At 34.0% G+C, this 23389-nt stretch overlaps 1 protein-coding gene and 1 pseudogene across 5 annotated transcripts in view; one reads left to right on the top strand and one right to left on the bottom strand.

Moving 5' to 3' along the window:
* Positions 1-1138: 1138 nt before the first annotated feature.
* On the top strand, positions 1139-1263 carry LOC123816610 (annotated as a pseudogene).
* A 6773-nt stretch (positions 1264-8036) lies between these two features.
* The window catches only part of ATG4C (autophagy related 4C cysteine peptidase), an 80126-nt gene continuing 64773 nt past the window's right edge, over positions 8037-23389 (bottom strand). For all 5 annotated transcript variants that reach the window (XM_045835579.1, XM_045835578.1, XM_045835580.1 and 2 more), the window contains 2 exons: positions 18278-18397; positions 8037-9185 (listed from right to left, as the gene is read on the bottom strand). In XM_045835579.1, the coding sequence (XP_045691535.1) occupies positions 9018-9185; positions 18278-18397 (288 nt within the window). In that variant the 3' untranslated portion in view covers positions 8037-9017. The remainder of the gene's footprint in view (positions 9186-18277; positions 18398-23389) is intronic.

Raw genomic sequence — 23389 nt, forward strand, 5'->3', positions numbered from 1 at the left:
TTAAGTCAAAGACATCCCTTCCACACTTTCCTGGCTTTCATGCCCGTGCAGCTCAGTCCTCCTCCACTCCAGGTGCTACTCGTGCCCGCATGGTTAGAATCATCAGTATGATGCAGGGCCAACTAGCACAAGCTTTGGAATCAGGAGGTGCTTCAATCCCAGATCTGCAAATTACTAACTGTACTAACTCCGTATCTGACCCTTCATTTCTTCATCTGTAGAATGGAAACAATAAAAATACCTACTTTCCCAAGATTTTGGTGACAATTAAACTCAATATTAACTCAATATGTGATAGTTGTAATTAGTACCAAACTCCCCCCTTAGTTCATGTCCATGGGTCATGCATATAAGTTCTTTGGCTTCTCCATTTCCTATACTATTCTTAACCTCCCCCTGTCTATTTTATAGCTACCATTTATGCTTTTTAATCCTTATACCTTTCCCCCCATCTCCCCCTTAACCCTCCCAGCTGAAAAATAACCCTCCAAATGATCTCCATATCTATGATTCTGTTCCTGTGATGGTTGGTTGTTTAGTTGTTTTTTTTTTAAAGATTCAGTTGATAGTTATGAATTTGTTGTGCCTTTTTAATGTTCAGTTTTGATCTTCTTTTTCTTAAATAAGTCCCTTTAACATTTCATGTAATAAGCGCTTGGTGATGATGAACTCCTTTAGCTTTACCTGGTCTGGGAAGCACTTTATCTGTATTTTATAGATGAGGTTAAGTTACTTATTGAAGGCCATGTAGCTCGTAAGTGCTAAAATCACTATTCAAACAGAGCCAGTCTGACTCCACAGTTTAGCCAGTGCCTGAATGACATCTCCACTGTGTGACGCTGGAGCTTGACAGAGAAATACTTGTTTTCCCTAAACATAAGAATTCATAATGTTTTCCAAACTAGTAATATTAAGTGAATATGTAAAGTCTTACTCGTGAAGTACTTGTTCTAGCTGATGCGTGCTATAATGTAATATACTATAATTTGATACGTCCATTAGTAGACTATGACTATTGCTATAAGACCTATGTTTTGCATGTTTTATTCCTTTCCAAAGATGTATCTTTGGTGTTTGGAGCCAATTGTATACTATATAAAAATTCAATAACACTTTACATTTTAAAAATAAAGACTAATTGGCCTGAATCAAAGCCAGAAATTTGCTGAAGCTGTTGGTTTTCAAGCAGAAACCTAGAGAAATGTCTTTCTATGGTCTGTTAGTCATTTCAGAACTTAGGAAATTCATTAGAAAGAAACATCTGAAAAAATTTAAAATAAAGACAAAAAACAGAAAAACTTTACAGAAATTGACAAGCTGATTCTAAAATTCATATAGAAACATAGGGATTCAGAATTGCCAAAATTATCTTGAAAAAGAACAAAGCTGGATGGATGACTCACACTTCCCAATTTCAAAATTTACTACAAATCTATAGTAATCAAGATAGTGTGGTAATGGCATAAGAATAGACACAAATGGAATAGAATTGAGAGTCCAGAAATAAAGCCTTATCTTTACGGTCAATTCATTTCTGACAAGAAAACCAAGACCATTCAACAGGAAAAGAATAGTCTTTTCAACAAATGGTACTGGGACAACTGGTTATCAACATGCAAAAGAAGGAATTTGGACACCTATCTCAGGCTATATACAAAAATCAAATCAAAGTGGGTATCGAAAAAAACTAAAAGTAAGAGCTAAAACTATAAAACTCCTAGAAGAAAGTATAGGTATAAGTTTTGCAGACCTCAGATCAAGCAATGCCGTCTTAAATATAACACCAAAGGCACAAGCAACCAAAGAAAAAATAGAAAGTAGATAAAACTAGACTTTATAAAAATGAAAACCATTTGTATTTCAAATAACACCATCAAGAAAGCAAAAAGCAAACCACAGAATGGGAAAAAATGTTTGTATATCATGTATCTGATAAAGAACTTGAATCCTGAATATGCAAAGAACTCTCACAACTCACTAATATAGACAACCCAATTTAAAGTAAGAGAATTTGAATACATATTTCTCCAAAGAGGATACACAAACACATATGACCACCAAGCACATGAAACAATGCTCAACATCTGTAGTCACTGGGACAATTCAAATCAAAACCACAATTGAGTACCACTTTATACACACTAGATGGCTAAAATAAAAAAGATAATAGCAAGAGTTGGTCAGGAAGCATAAAACTGTAACCCATACATTGCTGGTAGGACTGTAAAATGGTGCAGCCACTATGCAAATCAGTGTGGCAGTTCCTTACATAGCTAAACATACCACTACCGCATGCCCAGCAATTCCACTCCTAGGTATATACACAGGAGAAATGAAAACAAGTTTATTACAGAATTATTTGTAATAGCCCAAAAGGGGGGACAACCCAGACATCTATCAACTGATGAATAAACAATATGTGGTGTGTCTATCTAATAGATTATTAGTCACAAAAAGAATAAAATGCTGATGATATATACTACAAATCTTGAAAACATTATGCTAAGTGAAAAGAATCAGGTACAAAAGGCCACATATCGTATCATTCCATTTGCATGAAACACCTGGAACGGGCACATCCATGCAAAGAGGAAGTAGATTAGTTAACAGGTACTGGGTCTTTTTTCCAGAGTAATGAATATGTTCTGGAATTTGATAGTGGTGATCATTGCACAGCTCTGAAAATATTAGAAACCACTAAACCATACACTTTATTCTTCAATAAATTTTTCATTGATTTTTAGAGATAGAGAGAAACATCAGTTTGTTGTTCCACTTAGTTATGCATTCATTGGTTGATTCTTGTATGTGCCCTGATGGAGGAACAAACCTGCGACCTAAGCATATTAGGATGACACTCTAACCAACTGAGCTACCTGTCCAGGGCTGAACTGTATGCTTTAAAAGGATGAATTGCAACTCAATAATACTGTTACTAAAAAACAAAAAAACACAAGCTACCACTTCACACTAAGTAGGATGACTAAAATCAAAAGGACAGACTTTCATATGTAATCTGATGTTCCTAAATCACCTTAAATATTATGAAGTTGGGACTTCTGAACATCAGCTTACGAATACTTTGAGCTCTAAGCTGATGCCGCCTGCCAGCCAGTATCACAGTCTTTGTATAGCAGGTTATACACTATTGGATTTTACACTTCATTTCCCCTTATTTTGTAAACATGACATGAAAATGGAAAAATGGAAGTGCTAAAACTCGTGACAAGAAATGTACGTTTCATAAATTTAGTGTAATTAGTATGAAGACAGAAACAATCATTAGCCTCAAAGAAATGCTCACTGGACTTCAAGTCAATCAACTGTGTGTTTGACTACAAAAGAACAAAAATAAAGATGGCTATGAAATGCTGGAACTGTATCATCCAAGATTGTGTCAAGCCTATATGATTAAAAATAATTTTATAATTTAAAAAATATTCTATAATATTTTATACTCTCTGGAATATTATTTGAAAACACATATTGTTCAGTTCCCTCATTCAACTGTTTTAAGTGTTTACAGGAACATATTACATACAAAAATAAGAATCCCTCTAGGTATAGACAAAACTGGCCAAGCACAGTGGGTCAGGATTAGCAACCTGTCATAAGACACAGGAAAAACTGCTATGTAAGTCAGAGGCTTCAGACCATGTCAATATACAAATCAAACTATAAAAGACTCAGTGGCAGCCTTCTTCATTAAATAATATAGGTAAATTAAAAAGATCAGAATCAAAATTCAACCTATTAAACATGCTTAAATGTGAACATGAACACAAAACAGAAGGAAACAGACAACTGAAAATATTATGTTGAGGTAGTAGAAGTGTGGGATGGATTTTTTTCTGTACTATTTGAAATATTTTAGAATTCATATACATACACCATATATATATAATGTACATTAAAAGTAATTATATATATATATATATATATATATATATCTCCCCATTAAAACTCTTTGATTACTTACTAGAATGCTGACCATAGCCTTTCCTGACTTGTTCCATTATGGGATCATCCTGTCCCAGGAATTATATTAATTATCTCCTTAATCTCAAACCCAATTCCCCATCTTAGATTCATACACTATAATTTAATGCAGGTGAAGTAATCAGAACAATGCTGGTAAGTAGCACTGTACATAAATATTAGCCACAGAAATGCCATATCACACAACTGCAGGGAGTGCCGTTCACATAACGTACATTGAAAGTTGTGCTCCCTGGCACGGTGCAAACTGGCAGCCCCATGTCCACTTTCTAGTATTGGTCAGTATTTACTTTCTTCCAGTGCCTACATCGAATTTTAAATCATCCCAGGCTGTGATTAAGAAGTACAAATTGGTTGTTACAGAATGATCGTGGGGATGTAAAGTACAGCATAGGGAATGTAGTCAATAATATTCTAATAACTACATATGGTGTCAGATGGGTACAGGATTTATTGGGATGATCATTCAGTGTGTTATGCAATGTCTAATCAATCACTGAGGTGTATACCTAAAACTACTATAATGCAACTGACTGTAATGAAAAAATAAAAATGATTTTTAAATAAATAAATCATCCCAACCTACAAGGCTTTTTAATTCAGATATTTTTATCTGTGTTAGTTTACTAGGATGTATTTGCCTAGACACACTTAAAACTTAAAAACTTAAAAACTGTCAATAATTCTCTCATCCTTTTGTTATGAGACTTGTATTGAATTTCTAACTTCCTGTTTACCCTTCCTGCTTATAAAATAACTTATGAGTTCCTAATTCTCATTAATTTATATTATTTTAGTATAAAATATAAGTATAACATGTATTATATTTATAATTATCAGCTTAATTTTCAGTAATTTAAGTGAAAAATTATTCTCTGCATAATTTTTTTATGATTCACTCTCACTTGACAGCAGTACCCGGACTGCTAACTTAAAATAGGAAAAGACTGAGTTTTCTAAATTTCTGGAGAGTTGGTTGGAGGGTAGCACAGTAATTTCCTACCTAATCACAAACATATATTCCTCAGTTTTAACATATTTTTCTTATTGTGAGAGAATAAGTGAAATTTTATAACTTTAGCTGTGAATGTTTTGGGCCATTGCTTGCCACCAATTGTCAAGGAGAACTGTAAAACACAAAGAAAAATGCTAATTCAAAAATGTGTCTGCAATACTGAGTCTAAATACAATATTTTTCAAAGTTTATAGGCAAGAAAAAAGTCTTTATATACCCATGAAAAGCACACAAAAATGCTTAAGATTTCTAAACTGATTTAAGATTCAAACCATAAAATGATATAAAAATTTATATATTAGAATCAATAGGATGTCTCCAATTTTTCCTGGCCTGATGTTTCACATTTTCAATTCAGTATCTCAAGATATTTGGTCTAAAAGCACAATTGAGTAGAGTGCTATTGAATTGTGGTTGATTGTCAATACTGGGGCTATAATAAATATTACCTGATAAATATTCTCCTAAAATTTTTTAAAAGACATGTGCTCTTCTTTTTATAGAAAATAATAATCCCTTATCCTTTCCAAGAAATTGCCTCTATCAATATATTCTAGGTATCTTGCTTCTATTTTACAACTATTTTAAATTCTCAGTTTCCTCCTTACGTCTGTTTCAATAGAAATTCATATCGTTATTTAATATTTTAAAATATTTTTTCTCCATTCTTTCTCTTCTTTTTTCCTATTTTTGAAGAATCCTTTATAATGTTTTTATGGCTGTATAGTCAAAAAGACTTACCATATTTTTGGACCATAAGACACACCTAGGTTTTAGAGGAAAATATGGAAAAAAATTTTGAAGCAAAAAATGTGGTAAAATATTTAGTAAGATAAATAAAATAATATTTCACCAATGTAAATGTAAGCAGAACTCAACAGCAGCATTAACAACCATTATTCCTTCCAAATTTGGGGAGGGGAAATAGTATGTCTTATAGTCTGAAAAATACAGTAAGTATACAATGTAAGCTACAAAGGTGATCTGTGATAAACTATGAAAATGAAACTTGGTCCTAGTAGCAAAGAAATTAGCAGATAAAAGAAAAAGAAAACTGGATTAGCGTGGTCTAACCACAAATACAGTGCTTTCTGGCATTAAATAATAGAAGTAACTAGAGGTCTCTGAAAAAGCAGAGATTTCTGACCTAAAATTGAATATATTATACAAATAAGTCATTTTTCCTGTGTTGTTGCTTTAATTCTTCTGAAAACAAGATAGAATTAACATATGTAACATAAAATACTTTTAGATATGTTTGTCCTTAGACAATGTTAAATCCTACCTAAGGTTAGCAGAATACAAAAAGAACCTAAAATTTTAAAGTTATCTTCCGCCAAAGTTATCTTCTCACTAATACAGATTTAATGGGGTTAGTTTAATGTAAAAACAGGAAAAAATCGATACCTCAGGGAAATTCTTTCGGATATACTTACACTATAAAGGATCTTTTCATTCATTCATTCAGCAAATGATGAGTCTCTGGTTTGCCTGCTGGTGGGTTAATACACTGACAAAAGGGGATTCAAAGTGTCAAGTCTTAGGAAGAAGAGAGAAAAGAAACCTTCACCACCAAAATCCTATCAAGCATTTTAAAAATTCATTTCTAAAATGTTAATTGCAAAATCTAGTATCTTAATATTGATATCCAAAAGGAGGATCCTCCTACCATAATTCTAGCAGAACGCCCATCTAAGAATAGTTTCCTCTTTTACTTTCCTTCATTCCAGGCTGAAAAAATTATCCATAAGCTTTACTGACCGAGTTTACTGGCTGTCAGAACTTGAAATGAAATCTGTGTTCAAAAAGTCTGAAACCAGAATAGGCAGTATTTCTATTCTAATTATAATACACAGTTTTATCGCTGCCTTTCCAACAAAAGATTATCACAACTTTCTGGTCCTCAGCTGAAGTTGAATTAACAAGCAAAATAAATCCATCAGCCTATTTCTCAATTTTCATGAATGCATGCATTAATTCATATGTATTATTAAATATTTTTAATAATAATTTCTAATTCTAAACATTCTCAGTTATGGGGATGAGTATGTGGTAAGATTTGTTTGCCTATACAATATTCTGAGTATTTTTTTTAAAGATTGTATTTATTTATTTTTAGAGAAAGGGGAAGGGTGGAAGAAAGAGAGGGAGAGAAACATCAATGTGTGGTTGCCTCCAGTGTGCCCCCTACTGGGGACCTGGCCCACAACCCAGGCATGTGCCCTGACTGGGAATCAAACCAGTGACCCTTTGGTTTGCAGGCTGGCACTCAATGCACTGAACCACACCTGCCAGGGCTGAGTATTTTCAACATAATTCAGTGGAAAGGAAGTTTCTGCCTCCTTTCACATCTACTCTGTCCAGGTATAATTTTATCTCATTCCAGTATCTTACTTCAGAATGATCCCCAAATATTCTGAAAACAGAAAGTTCTCAGCATATAACTTTAAGCTTTTACAGAACAATTAGTTCTGATTCACTGGAAGGTATGGGCCCTCTTATTCAAGGTGCTTGTAGAACTCTGTGAATTCTGCAGGTATGTAAGAACAACACACTGCAATAATTTAGATGAAATTGGGCATACCACTGGCTTCTTGTTCTTGTACTGCTTTGACCTTCTAGGAAAATTCATACTGGACAAGAAAATGAAAATTTTAGATTTCAGACTATTTATTTCAATTCAATAAACTATCCTCACTGGGAAATGCCAAACATAATTTGTCTCATCAGGTACAATAAAGCAAGCTGCCCCACCCTCTGTTTGCATTCTGCATGCAACTCTAAACCTAACAGGTAGGCTTGCTGATGGAACAGTCCAGGACTTTAAATGATGCACAATTTCATGTCTATATAAGTTACCTTTTCACATCAAACATGGAAGCTCCATGAAATAAGTTAATATTTTCCTTTCAGAGCAACAATATTATTTGCCTTCATTACAAATAAAGAGAATTCATTGGAGACAATGATTTTTTTTCAAAGAAAGGATTAAAATAATCTCATTAAAACCAAAACAAAGGTATTTTATGTTCTCACATCTTTATTAAGGTATTCATTTTATAATCCTGGCTCAATAATAACTCTTGTACTCTTATATCACAAATTTGCCTTTAAGTAACACATAACACACTTAAGGCAGATTACCTTATAGATGGCCTCAGCTTCTAAACGCCACTACACTGATTTACACAAATAACAAAAATCACATAGAGGAGCACCCCTTGGTATCTTTCTCGGTACTTATCTTTAGATTTTAAAACTGGGTAGTAAATAGAATTCCCGTAAAATTTAATTTTTAAGATAAGAAATGAATACCATTCCTATCTTAAAATTGCCTTTATCTGATCTGATTGGATGCCACTATTATTAGTAACATAAACTTGAAATTTGTGGGAAAACCAATACTTTATATCCACTTCTCAGAGAAAGCTAAACAGCAAGAAAAATGAGAAGCTATTATAAATGATATTGCTAAATATTACCTAAATTCACAAGTCTGCTTATATAACTGTACGCATATAACAGCTAACAATCACTATTTAATATATCAAGATACATCCAGAAGTATCCCTTGGTTGTGTTAACACCAGGCAGCACAGAAGAGTCATTCTCTGGTCTTCTGGTCATTAGTATAAACTGAAGCTTTTGAAGCTATTTGGTAATCCCAGTTTGGGGGCCTATATCACAAAACCTTCAGGAGACTAGTGGCCTCAAGTGGAAGAATGCGAAGACTGGAAGGCTTGCCTTTAAGGTAGTGTAATGGGAAGATCTTAGTGAAATAGGAATACAGCCAGAATCACTTGTTATTTATTAGAAATCAAGATTCATTAGATCATCTCTCTTTCAGAAAAATATCCTAAAACTTGTATATTTTCCAATGTTCCTTTTTAAAAGAACATATAAAATTAAGAAATTTGTGAAAATAAATCAGTTTAATGTATACTTGTTTCTCTTCATTTTCCCCCTTCAAGTTCTTCTCATCAAGCACAAATGTGCTTATCTTTTAAAGCAAAACAAATTCTTCTGTGCTAAATCTTTTTAATATTTTCTTTTCATCCTCTGAGAAAAGGTCTTCTTTATTGGTTGTAGTAGATGTAAAATCATAGTCTCTGGCATGACCATTTACAAAAGTAAATAAGGGGTATTTCTCTTTAGAAGAAATTTTCAGCATCTGTAACAGAAAGTACAGAAAAACCCTTTATCCAACAGTACACAGTAAGACTACATGACAAAATCTAATGTTTTAGCCCTGAATCTCTCATTAACTTCTCATTTACATTTATTCAGTGCTATTGCTTTAATGTTCTGGCTAAAAGACAAAATTGATCAGTATTGTGTAGTTTATTTATAGTTAAATACCTGCTTCTCCATTAGGACTAGCCATCAAAAACTAAGTACCATCCCCCCAACTCCCAAAGTAAGTCTTCAGGTCATGCTAGTTTGAAGGCTTACTGTAAAGAGTTAATATTTACATCCTGTTAGTAGTAGCAGACAACATAACAAAGTGGTATAACTACTATAGTAAAACATTGTAAAAGATTGCTCGGTACCAGAGAAAGAAGCATTAACTGAGTAGGAAGATCTATCTAATCTCAGTTCCACAACTTACCTTGATGTGGTCTTCAACAAATCACTCTACCTGAGTACTGTCTATAAAACAGGGCAACAGACATCCAATCTCCTTACTTCAGAGAATTTTTAAGAGGACCAAAAGCAATAATAAAAAGTTATTTCTAAAAATTAAGTTTGGTCTTTCTAAGGATCACTATATTTGAAAAAATATTTCTGCAAAAATCTGGTCAACATAAAATATACTAATCTTATACATACATAGTAGTAGTCTACACTTTACATGCTGCCTTCTAGAGTCACATTAAATAATTCAGAAGTGAAAAATAGCAACACGTAGAATTTTGTGAGGACACTGGCAACCTTTAGAACCTCTGTCAATTTGGTATTCATTGACAAGCCAACAACCCATTCTAAACTATTTTAAACCTTTCTGTTAAAAAAAAGTAAGCAATTTTCATTAAAAAAATACATTTAAATTTCTGATGGATGTTTTGATAAAATCCAATGTTTCTATAAGTAACCAGAAACTATAAGAAGGATTTTGAAAAGTTTATGAGAGTTACAAAGAATGCTGGAAAGAATACCAAGAGTACTTAAACAAGGGTGGGCAAACGTAGGTTCACAGTTGTTCATATGAAAAATAATTCAATTAATAAATAATAGCGCAAGAATAAACTCTATGTTTCACGTACTCACAACTGTAAACCTACTTTTGCCCACCCTGTACATCATTCATCACAATCAATTAGATATAATCTCTTCTTAAAGGATAATTTCAGGGGTAAAAAACAAATTTTATCAAATGTCAATATTCAACTAAAGGATAATCAAATTCTTAAATATTACAGATTCTCTTGAAACATGGCTAAACTAAATATGTATCCCTGGCATACAGATATAATGTTAAATTAAAAATATTTCAATGGGAGAGTTAATATAAAACATATTTTAATTGAATAAAAATAAACCATTTAAAAACAACAAAGTACTTAAAAAACCAGATGTGATAAAAATCAGATCCTATAATTCATTCTGTGCTCCTAATTTATATATTGTTCAAATTTATTTTATTTACATTCTACCAAAAAAAAAAAGAAGGGCAAAAATGTGCAAACTGAAAAATAAAAAGAAAGGGCATCTCATTGGTCAGTGTTACTTACAGCCAACAGTTGGACTATAGTCCAAAACTGTTGTCATTTATATTCATTTAATGTCACTTATAAAAATCCGGTATCTAACGAGCAGTTATCCTATCATTTTCAAATCAACACAGCAGAGCTAACATTATCATCTCTTCATCTTTGCTTTCAAGATTATGAAGGAAGTCATTTAGGTTTATTAGTTGCTCATCAACTAAGATTCAAATCTGTACCCTAGAGCAAAGTGTCAGAAAGGAACCCTTTAGCCTTTAATTAAAAAATTCACTTACTTTTTGCAAATTCACTTGAAAGGCAAGGCCTCCTAATGCATATTTTATTGATTTAAGCTTTGAGAATTATCATCTTTCTAGCTTTTTTGTGCTCAAAATATTTTTAAAGATTACCAAGTGAAATATATACTTATGATTTACTCATTTGAGTGACAAACTTATGTCCACACAAAAACTTGCACATGGATGTTTACAGCAGCTTTCTTCATTACTGCCAACACAAACAACAAAGATGCCCTTTAGTAAGTGAATGGGTAAACTGCGGTGTATCCAGACAATGGATTATTACTTAGCACCAAAAAAGAAATGAGTTATCAAGCCATAAAAAGAGATGGAGGAACCTTGAGTGCATACCACTAAATGAAAGAAGCAAATCTGAAAAGGCTGCATAACATATGGTTCTAATGATAAGACATTCTGGAAAAGACAAAAGTATGGAGACAGTAAAAAGAGTGATTGCTAAGGGTTAGTATGGAGGAAGAGGTAAATTGGCAGAGACAAAAAACTTTGAGGGCCAGGAAACTACTCTGAATGATACTATAATGGTGGATACCTGTCCTTTTACAATACCAAAGTGAGTCCTAATGCAAGTTATCATTACATTTGGGTGATAATGGCATGTCAGTGCAGGTTCATCAGTGTTCCTGTGGGGACACTGACAGTGGGTGCACATGAAAACTTTCTGGAGTTTCCACTCAAGTTTGCTATGAACCTAAAACTGCTCTAAAAACAAAGTCTATTAAAAATACATATATTGAAGGGCAACTGAGTTGAGCAATAAGGTAAGCGATAACATATCAGCACATAAATATGACATGGAGAGAAAAATAATTTTAGGACAGATAAAAATGGGAAAATTGAGACCCAAGGATTTAAATTAATTTCCCAAGATGACTTAACAACAGCAGCAACAACCAAAAGAGATAAATTGATAACAAATTAGTGGAATATTAGACCTCAATGACTTATCAGCATGTCTTTCCAATGTTCTTCACAGCTCTAAGCACCATATTAAGAATCTTTTTTCAGGCTTCTTTTTGTTTTATAAAAAATAACTATTGATTTGAAAATTTGATTCTGAAAATTTATATCAAAAGTGAAAACTTCAGTTTTCATTTTCATATTATAAGAAAGGACACACTGTCAAAACCTAAAGTTCCTCCATAGTGGATAATAGAAAAATCTATATGAAAAAAATTCCAAATCAGATTATCTATATGACATGGGGTATTTATCAACTGAAATACCATAAAAAATAGAAGTTATTTGGTAACAACCAATCTCTTTATATTTCAACAACAATCAACACATCTGAGCATTTCTTTCTTTACTTCCCTTGACCTCTGTAGTATTTCCTTTTCCTGTGTCTCCTATTTTCTACACTATTTCTTCTCTATCTTTCTTCATTGACTCCACTTATTCCTTTATTCCAAAATGTACACATTAATCAATTATTGTTCCTTTAACTACTCTATATATTCTATCCTCTCTCTTGAAAGTATTGTCTACTTTCAGTTTCAAACATTTCACTATTAGCCTTTGCTAACATCCATGTTTTACAGACGAGGAAACTGAAATACTGAGGGGGTTAAGTGACTTGTGCAAGTTCACACAGCTAGTTCACACAGGCAGAGGCAGGATTTAAGCTTACGCGGTCTGGTTCTCTTTTAACCACTATAGTAAATGGAGGTGTGTTGCAGTATCAACTCTGAGTGATCATACCAAAGTAAATGATCATTTCTTCCTTCCAAAGTTAACTCCCTTCCCTATATCTGTCATTGTTAACATAATGAATATTAATTAGGGATGGTTTTTACTGCACGTGACAAAAACAAAATAAGAAAACAATAATGGCTTTAAGTAAAAGGAATTGTCTTTATCACATAACAAAAAGTCTGGCATTGCTACTTTAGTTAATCAATGTCAAACAGTCTAGAATTCTCTTGGCCTTTCCCTTGTGATCACAGAGGGCTGCTGAAATGTCAGGTGTTGAGTATGCATTCAATGTGGGGGTGGGTGGGTGGAAGGAGAGTGACAGTAGTGCATCTATAGCTGCTATTTATTTCATCAGAAGAGCAAAAGCTTTCCTAGAAATGTCCAGCACACAGCCACTTCCATATCACTAGGCAAACTGTGTCTACATGCAAGGTAGATCAAGAAAACTGAGTATCTGTGTGGACACACTGTTACCCCAAATAAAATCAGGAGTCTCTTAGCAAAAGAGGGAGTTGGATATTAAACAGGTAACTAAAGGTGCCTGCACACCATTCAGAAAGAACCATGATAAAAAATAAAAGTGGGTAATGTGGTAAGGAAGGGCTGAAAAATTTCTGTAGGTTGTGTGGTCAGAAAAGGCCAAGCTTAAACCTGAATGACAATGAGTCAGACATAAAAGTTTTAGGAGAAGAGCACTCCAGGCAAAGAAGAAACTCAGCCAGTACAAAGGCTGAGGATGCCAGCACACTCAGCGTGTTGAAAGACAGCAGCATGGCTCAGGGGCAGAGGAAAAGGATAGTAGGACACAGAAGCTGGATAACACAGGCCCTTGTCCACCACCTTAACAAGCAATCTAAGTTTCATTGTTCCCTTAAACATTCTACCTCAAAACTTCTATCATAAACATCCCATAACATCATACTAGTGTTTCTGCTCATGTTGTTTCTATCATCTAGCTGTCCTCTATCCTTGCTTTCTGGTTGTAGGAACTTTATCCATCCTTCAAGTTTCAGCCCAAGTTCCAATGGTAAGTATCTTTATCTACACTGAGTGAGTACTCCTTGCTGCAAAGTCCTACAGATCTGTCTAGTACAGGGTAAGGATTATAAACAGGGACCACGGAACTCAGACAGTCCCAGGTAAAACCTGGCTGACACTTATAAATTATGTGATTGCGGACAAGTCACTCCAGTCTGTCTCATCTTTCTTAGTTGGAAAATGTCAGTATTACAACATCTAAGTAAGAGGAAATGGTGGGGGAGGACTGCATTTTTAAACAAAGTGGTCAGATTAGGCCTCATTAAGAAGGAGACATGTTTAAGCCAAGACTTAAAGGAGGTGAGGACATCAACCACACAGATGCCTGAGGGAAAAGCATTTCATTCATGTGCACTTGCTCTGAGACAGGAGTCTGCCTATTAGTTAGAGGATCTGCAAAGAGGCCAAGGGGGCTAAAGCACAATGAAAAAGAGACAAAACAGGGACGAGAGTTTGAGGTAACAGGGAAGGACACGGAGACACTGATCATTGAGGGCCTTGGAAAATACATAAGGACTTTTTTACTTTTAAGTGAACTGGCAAGTCAATGCAGGTTTTTGAGGAAAGGAGTGGATGATCTGACTTACATTTTAAAAGGATTATCCAGGCTGCTGAATTGAAAACAGGTGGGACTGAGGAGGCTGGCAACTAATCAGGAGGCCACTGCAGTAACGGCAGCACCCAGACCAGGGCAGCAGCAGTGGAGGGATGAAAAGTGCTCTGCTTCTAGATATACTTTGGACATATAATTGGTTATGGGGCATGAGAGGCAGAAAGTAAGGATAACTGCAAGGCTTTGGCCTGAGCAAACAGAATGATAAATCTGCCTTCAAATGAGATAAAGAAAACTATGAGTGAAACAGGCTTAAAAGGAAAATAAGAAATTTGACTCTGGATCTATACATCACACATAGAAGAGATGATGCACAGCAGCTGGGCATATATAATCTAAAATTTGGAAGAGAGGTTTGGACTAATAATATGATCTTGGTTTTAGTTGACTTATTTTTGATACTTCAAGCTAAATGACTAAATGAGATCACCAAGATGAAGAAGACGTGAGAACTAAAGACTGAGCGCTGGGGTGCTCCACCATAAGAGGCTGTAGAAGAGAGCAGGCAAAGGAGACTTGAGAAGCGCTACCTGGTAAAGAATGAGGCAAAACACAACAGTTTGGGTCCTGGAAGCCAAATGAAGAAGATGTCTGGAAGACCAGTGGGTGCTCAGCTATCTCAAATGCTCATGCTGGGATGTGTAAGATGAAGACGACACTAGGACCAACAGATTTAGCAACGTAGGGTCAAGTGACTCTGAAAAGCAGTTTCGGCAGAGTGGATGGGGTAAGAGCACTCACATATTTGTTGACTAAAGAAATGATCACATTAATGAACTATTAATCTCTTCTCCTGCACACCTAGATGTAAAACAGACTTGTGTTTGAACTCTCTCTTTCACTTGCCCCAGAGTCCAAGTGGCTGCTCGGTCCTATTGACTCTGCTTTCACACTCTCAGAACGTTTCCTTCCTCTCCAGCCACACAGCTCTGTCCTCGTCTAGGTGTTCAAAGAAGGCATTACAAACCACTGAAGAAGGTTGGACTTCTTAATAAATGATGCTGTAACAATGTTGAAAAAATAGATACTTACACCTTAAGGCATATACAAGTTCTAAATACAATACTATAAAACTTTTGGAAGAAATGTAGAAGAATGTAGGTCATTGGTTATTCAAGATTTCTCTGATACAAAATTTAAAAAACATAAAGAAAAAGTTTTACTAATTTGATTAAAATTAAAGATACCATTAACAAATTAAAATAATAGCCTAGGAAAATATATCTGCAATACAGGAAGCCAACAAGGGGTAGTATTCAGAATTATAAATTTGATTTAATTGTGCTAAGTTGGTTATAATTTTCTAATATGAATACAGATAAATATATAAGCACTAAAATATTTATCCTGGTATTAAAATATCTGTTCCAGTGCTACCTAAAATCATCAAGTATCACTTTTGGTTGCAAGGTCTTACACCAGTGGTTCTTGGATTTAGTGTGCAAGACTGCTCGGGAGGACGGTTAGAAATGGAGACTCCCAGACCACACCCCTAGAGATTCAGGCAGCTGGAAGACAGTCCTGCCCTGTACGCACCCTTGGCACCTACCAAATTGGACTATTTGCCATTCTCTTGACAAGCTCTACATTTTCCTTTTCCAGTACCTTTTCTCTTATTTTCCCTGCTTGAAGCCTCCTTCCTTCTCCCTAAGCCAACAGAAATTAAGCTTAAATCATCAAAATAAAGAACTTCAACTTGATTGAAACATCAGACTCAATTCAAAATCCTACTTTCCCCTATCAATTTATTTCTTTTTCTGTATGGATGCTTATATATATATACTACTTAGTGTAATGTATGTCTATTCCCCCTCCTCGACTGTAAATGCTACTTGAGGGCAGAAGTCTCAGACCTTGTTCAAAAGTAGGGATTATGACTTGGTCATTTTATACTTTCAATATAACTTAGCCAGATACTTGCTGAACTGAGTTATGAGAAACACAAAATTAACCTAACAATTTTTATAATCCTTAAAAATCATGTAGTTAAAAATCACATAGCATTACAAATTAAACATTATAATCTAGACTAGCTAGTACCATTTTCAAAATTAGAAAACTCAAAATACATCCTATCTAGAAAAAATAATTTTGTTATTATTTGTAAAGTGAAAAAAATAACTTTAAAAATGTCAAATTCCGTTTTTAAGAAGGAAAACTGCTTAACTTATAACCTTCCAAACAAAAGTGAATAAACAAGTTATTAACTGACAAAGTGAGTTTTTGATACTGTTATAAAAAGCTATTGACATAAGAACAACACTATTGCTAAAGCAAAGTTAACTGACTCTAGCAAAATTCTCAGTACTTCCAAATGATATTCCAATATGGCTTCTCTTTGCCTCAATGTTGTATATTAATTACTCTGATGCATCAAGAGCAATGATTTCTAAGTGTTTTTGCAGTATAAAAATCCTTATAACTATCAGTATAAAAACCACAAAAACTGTCTGTTTTTAATGAGAAAATAACAGATATCTCATTTGTGACTCTTGCTTTTCAACTTGGTAATAATAATCTTGTTTGTTTCTATTCTAGAAGTAGACTGCTTTTCTGTTCTACACTGACTTATTTTAACGTAGATAGAAAATAAATTAATAGGAAAGAGAAATGGAACTCTTTAATGGTGCCTGTTCGTCAGTATCAATCTGTATTATAACACCGTCTAGACTTGGTTGTTGTAGCACATAGACAACACTTCACACAGACAGAGTGCTGTCCAACCAACACATACAAATATTATCAATTTAAGTAATGAAAGAGCAGAAGAGGGAGAGTACGTATTTTGTTGTGTTCAGTCGGCCTCCCAGGGAGGAAGCAGAATGAAAAGACGACGGCTGCTGCGGGAAGCGGGGTGTTAAACAAGGAAAGGCTCTCACACACCTCATCTGCTCCCCTCCTCGGTCATGTTTCTGTCACGACTTTGTTAAATTATCCCTTTTACATGGCAGGCCAAGTAAAGTAAACCTGGTTTACATAAAACCTTTTATTTAGTATCTTCATTTTATTTTTATGTTATAAAAATAAAATTTCAACCCACTATGTCTGTTTTCCTTAAAAAAATTTACTGTAAGTAAAGCAGTAGTAAGGTACAATTATATTTCAGCTCAAGAATTTCCAAAAGTGATTCTAGTATTGGTTTTACTTACCCATAAAATGATAACCTATAGTTATTGATACCAATAAAGAGACCTATCCAGTTATGCCTACTTCCCCAATAAGTAATCTTTTTATTTTGTAAAGTACTAAAGATAGACAATCCTTGAGGCTCTATTAATATTTAGCAGTACTGTACTCAAGGACCAGAAAAATACAGAAGTTTAAAGGTAATGAGAAGGAGTTAAATAAACCTATTTCAAAGATCCTATAAGTCGAATAGATCAGATTAGACAAGCTTATTGGAAGGTAACAACACAGTTCATTTAATAAAGCAGTTCTGAGAAATCCAAAAATACCATTTCTCTTTTTTAAAAAATCAAAGCAGCACTTGGACTAACAAGAAATAATGCACGATTTGGCTTGATCAAATACTTCATTAATTTTTTCTACCCCCTAAGGTATTGTCCTTTTAAAATCCTCTTCAAATAAAATATAACCTAATTGCTTGTATAGACACCATAATCCATTTGTAAATGGATTTGTATTTCAACAGTGCCACCTAGTGGTTTGATCAATACTCTCGACTGTTCACTAGAGAGCTGGTTTCATCAGTATCAAAGGCTAGGAATACACAAATAGTTTTATTTTCTGGTTCAATATTTCTAATAGCATTGAATTAACATTCAAGGGGCAGTTTTAAAAAAGTACATAATTTACAGATTTTTATCTTTTCACAGTCTATCTCAAATAAAAATTAGTTCACTTATAAATATTATAATATTTTAAATCAAAGTACCTTACTGATTTCTTCAGAAGCTCTCTTGAAGTCCTGAACGTTGCGACAGTAAAACCCTATTGTGCAGCTAGGGTCCATCTTCCGAAATGACATCTTTTTGGGAGAAGGGCAGTGGAATGTCTGTAATTTTAAAAGTTCTTTAGGATTAATTTACTTTTATTTGATGGACTTAACATACATACAAGACTATTACTAATTTAAAATTTGCTACCTAGTTTTTCTCAAAACTTAAACATGATTTTCAAATGGTGTTTTAAGTCTATCCAATGTAGACAGTCCTTCCTACTCTCCCAAGCTCTAAGATATGACAGCCAATATTGTGTACATTCAATTCTCCCAATTTCCACCTTCTGCGGCATTAGTGCCATTCTGCAGAAGAGAGTGAGTCAAAGCAATGTGCCTTTCTAACACTTGCAGAAGGAAAGAAAAATGTGCCACTGAAAAGGATACGAGTAAGCTAATACAAGGTTTAGGATGAAGCTGGCCATTTCAATGAAAGTGCAATTTAATCTGTTTTGTTAGAGTTTTTAATGTTTATAAACCTTTTAATAAGGATAATAAGACTTTTTAACAAATACATAGATTTATGTATATGTTCCATAGTGGTGGCCACATAGTACAATATACAGATGATATATCATAGAATTATACATTTGAAACCTACATCATCTTATTAACCAATGTCACTCCAATGAATTTAATTTTAAAAATGTTCCATAGTGATATGAAAAGAGGTCAACTAAAGAGTTTTACCAATGGACACAATTAGTACATAACTTCATATTCTTCAAACCCACTCTTCCACTTGGCTTTAATTAAGTTCTTTATGCCCATACAGGACACAGGTAAAAACTGCTCTGTTATGGCCTTGCCTCCCCCTTACCAATCCTCCTGTCCCATGAGTTCACTTTTCTCAAATGGTCACAGTGCCACAGCTGTCAGTGGGCTGGGGAGGCTGTTCCAGCCTCTCTGCCCTGGCTGATAGGATGTGGCGCTTAGTAGAGTCTGGATCTTTAGAGAACACAAAAGTGGGAAAGGGGCAGAATATAAGGCTAATCATTTCAGTCTTCTTTTTCTTCACCACTACATTCTGGTACTTGGTTTTAAAGAATAAAAAAAAAAGAACTTCTTAAATGCTTTTGCCCTTAAAAATCACTGATACTACTAAATCTTTTTTGTATGTATTGAAAAGATATTTATGGACAAAAGGAGGACCATAAAAATATATGCTCAAATGTGTTTATAATTGTACATAAATAAATTTTGTAAGGATATACAAAAATTAACAAGCTTAAGGGAGAGGAAAAAAACTGGCCAGATGGCAAACAGGTATAGAAATTCTTTATTGTAAATTTTAGATATTTGAATTACAGAACGAGCTCAGTTAAGAAATAATCTATGTCAAATTTGAACTCATAAAATTAAAATTTCCCTACATTCAGTACCTAAAACTAAGGGATTTTACCTTGAGACCATCTACCAAAATGCGGGAAAATAGAGGCTTTCACATTTTCTGTGTTCCTGGTGAATCAATCAAAGTCACCCTTCTCTCCCACTTCATCCTAGTGATCCAATTAGTACCCTACGTGATCATCAGAGGATAGGAAAAATGAATTTTCAAGCTGCTTTTTTTCCTTATGGATAGTTCACTTATATATAAGATTCAAATACAACATCATGGAGGTAGATACAGATGAAACGAATGTTTTCAAAACCATGGCCTTTACAAAATGCTTTGCTAAAACTTACTTTTTAGAGTGAGATCCAACATAGCTAACCTGGAATCTCCAGGGCACTAGTCTACACAAGCATTGTCTTAGCTGGACTTTTTCTAATATTGTTTCATGTGTTTTATTTATAAGGAGATATTAAAAACAGATCTGGAAAGGAACAGAAGATCTAAGTAAGCTTGTTAGTTAACAATATACAGGAGTATGTTGGTATATGAGGCACAGAAAGTTCTAGGTCTTATTTACAAAAAGTTCTTCTACATATAAGGTACCTAAAAATCATCATTTGCCTAACTCCTTCCAAAGCCAGTAAGCAAGATTTATTTGTTTTTTGCTACCTGGAGATAAGGAAAAAGGACCAAAGTTTCTACAAGGTCGAAAAAATACTTTTTAACTCACACACAATACTTTAGTATTATCTTAGGTAATACTAAAGCATTGATTAAAGTTTTTATTCAAGACCCAATAGGACTAAACCAGAATAGACTCAGTGCTATTTCTCAGTACTGCTTCATTCATCATAGGTAGTAACACTAAACTGTTAATCATGATTGTTTTGATATCTGCAAAAAACTATAATTAGTCACAAAAATACTGATATAAATCTGTGATCACTGCAAACTGAAATTGCTATAGGGTGTACTACATGGTAACAAGGACTCATATCACAGAGAGGCATTTTATATCATTTAAACTTAAAATTATATTCTGTTGTTCACCCAGAAGATTCTGAAGTCAAACCAACATTAATTTATAATTCAGAATCATTTTTGTTTATTGCGGAACAAGTTAGATTTTTAAATATTTTCCCAAGTGGTATTACAAGGCTATGTTTATTTTGTGATAATTCTTTGAACTATGCACTCATTCCTTTTTTGATTTTTAAAATTCTGACCACTGGTAAGAATAGCACACACATTTTAGGGAATGTTCACTAGATACAATTCAGGGACAATTACATATGTTTCTGAAAAAGCTGGCCACAGTGAGTCGATTCTCATTTATTTAATTTTTTCAATACATTATTTATTCGTTGCCTCAACAAATAATTTATTAGGCACCTACTAGATGCCAGGCATTTTTCTAGGCTTATTATTTGGAATAGTGGATTCTATTACCTAAACATACAAACAATAATGAAAGTGTCACAAAATTTAAAATTTAATACAAATATATTTAATCAAAGTATTTGGAGCTACAAGTCAGAATAAGAGTTCAACAAAGGTCTCTAATTAAAGTGCTTAAGACATGCCCTGGCCAATGTTGCTCAGCTGGTTGGAAAACAGTCCTATAAACCAAAAGGTTGCGGGTTCAATTCCTTACCAGGACACATACCTAGGTTGTGTGTTTGGTCCCCCATTGGGGCATGTGTAAGAGGCAACTGATGGATGTTTCTGTCTTACATAGATGTTTATCACCTCCCCCTTCCCCTCTCTCTAAATCAGTAAGCATGTCCTCAGTGAGGATTAAAAAATAATAATAATAATCCTGGCTGGTGTGGTTCAGTGGAATGAGCACCAGCCTGAGAACTGAAAGGTCACCAGTTGGATTCTAGGTCAGGGCACACACCTGGGCTGCAGACCAGGTCCCTAGTTGGGGATGTACAAGAAGCAACGGGTCAATGTTGCTCTCTCACATCAATGTTTTGCTTCCTCTTTTTCTCCCCCCTTCCTCTCTCTCTAAAAATAAATAAATAAATGCTTTAAAATAATAATAATAATAATATCTTTTAAAAATGCTTAAGACAGTGCCTTGTTTATTATAGAAAGAGCTCAATAAATGATAACCTAAAAAGGAAGCAATAACTTGGTCTGATTTGGTTTCAATTAAAAGTTCAACTGCAGAACTCTAGGAATTCCACACCATAAGAACAATGAAATATGTATAACCTGTGACATCTCTCCTTCAATTTCGTATACTCTGATATGATACTACTTTCTTAAACTCTCACAATCAGAATTCAGGGTACGCCCTTAAATTATTTACAGCAATGATTTACTTAGAATTAAATAAAAAATCTAAGGTTTTAACTTCTCCAAGTATTAACCAGAAGAAGTATTTATCAAAAAGAAGCTGTTTTCAAAATAATTTTTAATCATTGAGTTATAAATGTAGTTTAGAACATGCATGTAATTTATTACATCAATCAACCACAAAATTTCACAGTATATAAACATACAACTAACATAGCAAGGCAAGGATGGTTAGTAGTATAGGGTATTTAAAATACCTCCACTTGGAGCATGTTAAGCTTAAAATATGATTAAAAGAAAAAAGTAAAATTCTATTTCTGAACAAAGATAGACAACTTGCTATAATGTGTATGTAATATTCTCACAGAAAAATAAATTATGCTATGCAATAAAAAATCTAAGATAAATCCCTAAATTGAGAAATATGAAAAACTGTCCAGAGGAATTATCCAGACAGGGTGGATACTCTTGGCATCCCAGTGTATAAGAAATAAATGCTTCCATGTATTTAAGAAGCTACCTTATTTCACCAAATTTTACTTTACAAAGTCTCTTAAAGTCAATTCTTCTTTTCCATTCTCACTATCACCCTACTTCAAGCTTTTATTAACTCACTTGTGAAGTGCTGCAACAACCTCACAATAAATGAGCTGCAACCTTCCTGATATTAATTGTGCAGACGTATCCAGAATGTTCATTCACCGGGCAGCTTTGCAGAGTCTCTCAAAATACCAGATGACTAGTCTCTCTCTACTGGCCAAATAATAAACCCCAATACTCTTTTAATTTGCCTGTTTTAGATAATACTGAAATACTATGAACAAGTTTCCATCTGAATCTCAAGTAACCACTTTTTAAGGAGTCATTTTGGCACATACACACTAGAAATGCAGCTTAGACACAGAGGAATCAGCGCCACAAGACCACAGGCAGCAGAAGGAATTACAATGTGGTTCACATAGCGTAATTCTCCAGTGCCTCCCCCAGTATCAGTCAGTCAACTAGGAATATTTACTAAGGTTTATATGTAAGATACTATGAAAGAAGAAAGTAGAAAGCAAACTTGATCTTTGCCCTTAAGATGTTTGTAGTTTAGTTGAGGGGACAGTTTACAAAGGGTGCTAGAATGTTTTACCTTTCTAAACTATATGTTCATCTTGCAGTTAGTTGATCAGTTTTCATAATCTACTCCTTAAATACTTTTAGGTATTACTATTAGCTAGGAAGCCATTACTAAAATGAAGTACTAAACCACAATTCTAACTTGCCAAGCCCTGAGAATTAGTGAACCATGACACTCAAATGATTAAAATTAGTTTAAAAATCTGGAAAGGCATCAACTGGGAAAATAAGACCCAAAACAATGAAATAATTACATGTCTCACTTATGGACTCTCAAATTTTCTGAA

This window comes from Phyllostomus hastatus, unplaced genomic scaffold (assembly GCF_019186645.2).
Source record: "Phyllostomus hastatus isolate PE091 unplaced genomic scaffold, TTU_PhHast_1.1 phas_contig_209, whole genome shotgun sequence".
Lineage (NCBI taxonomy): Eukaryota > Metazoa > Chordata > Mammalia > Chiroptera > Phyllostomidae > Phyllostomus > Phyllostomus hastatus.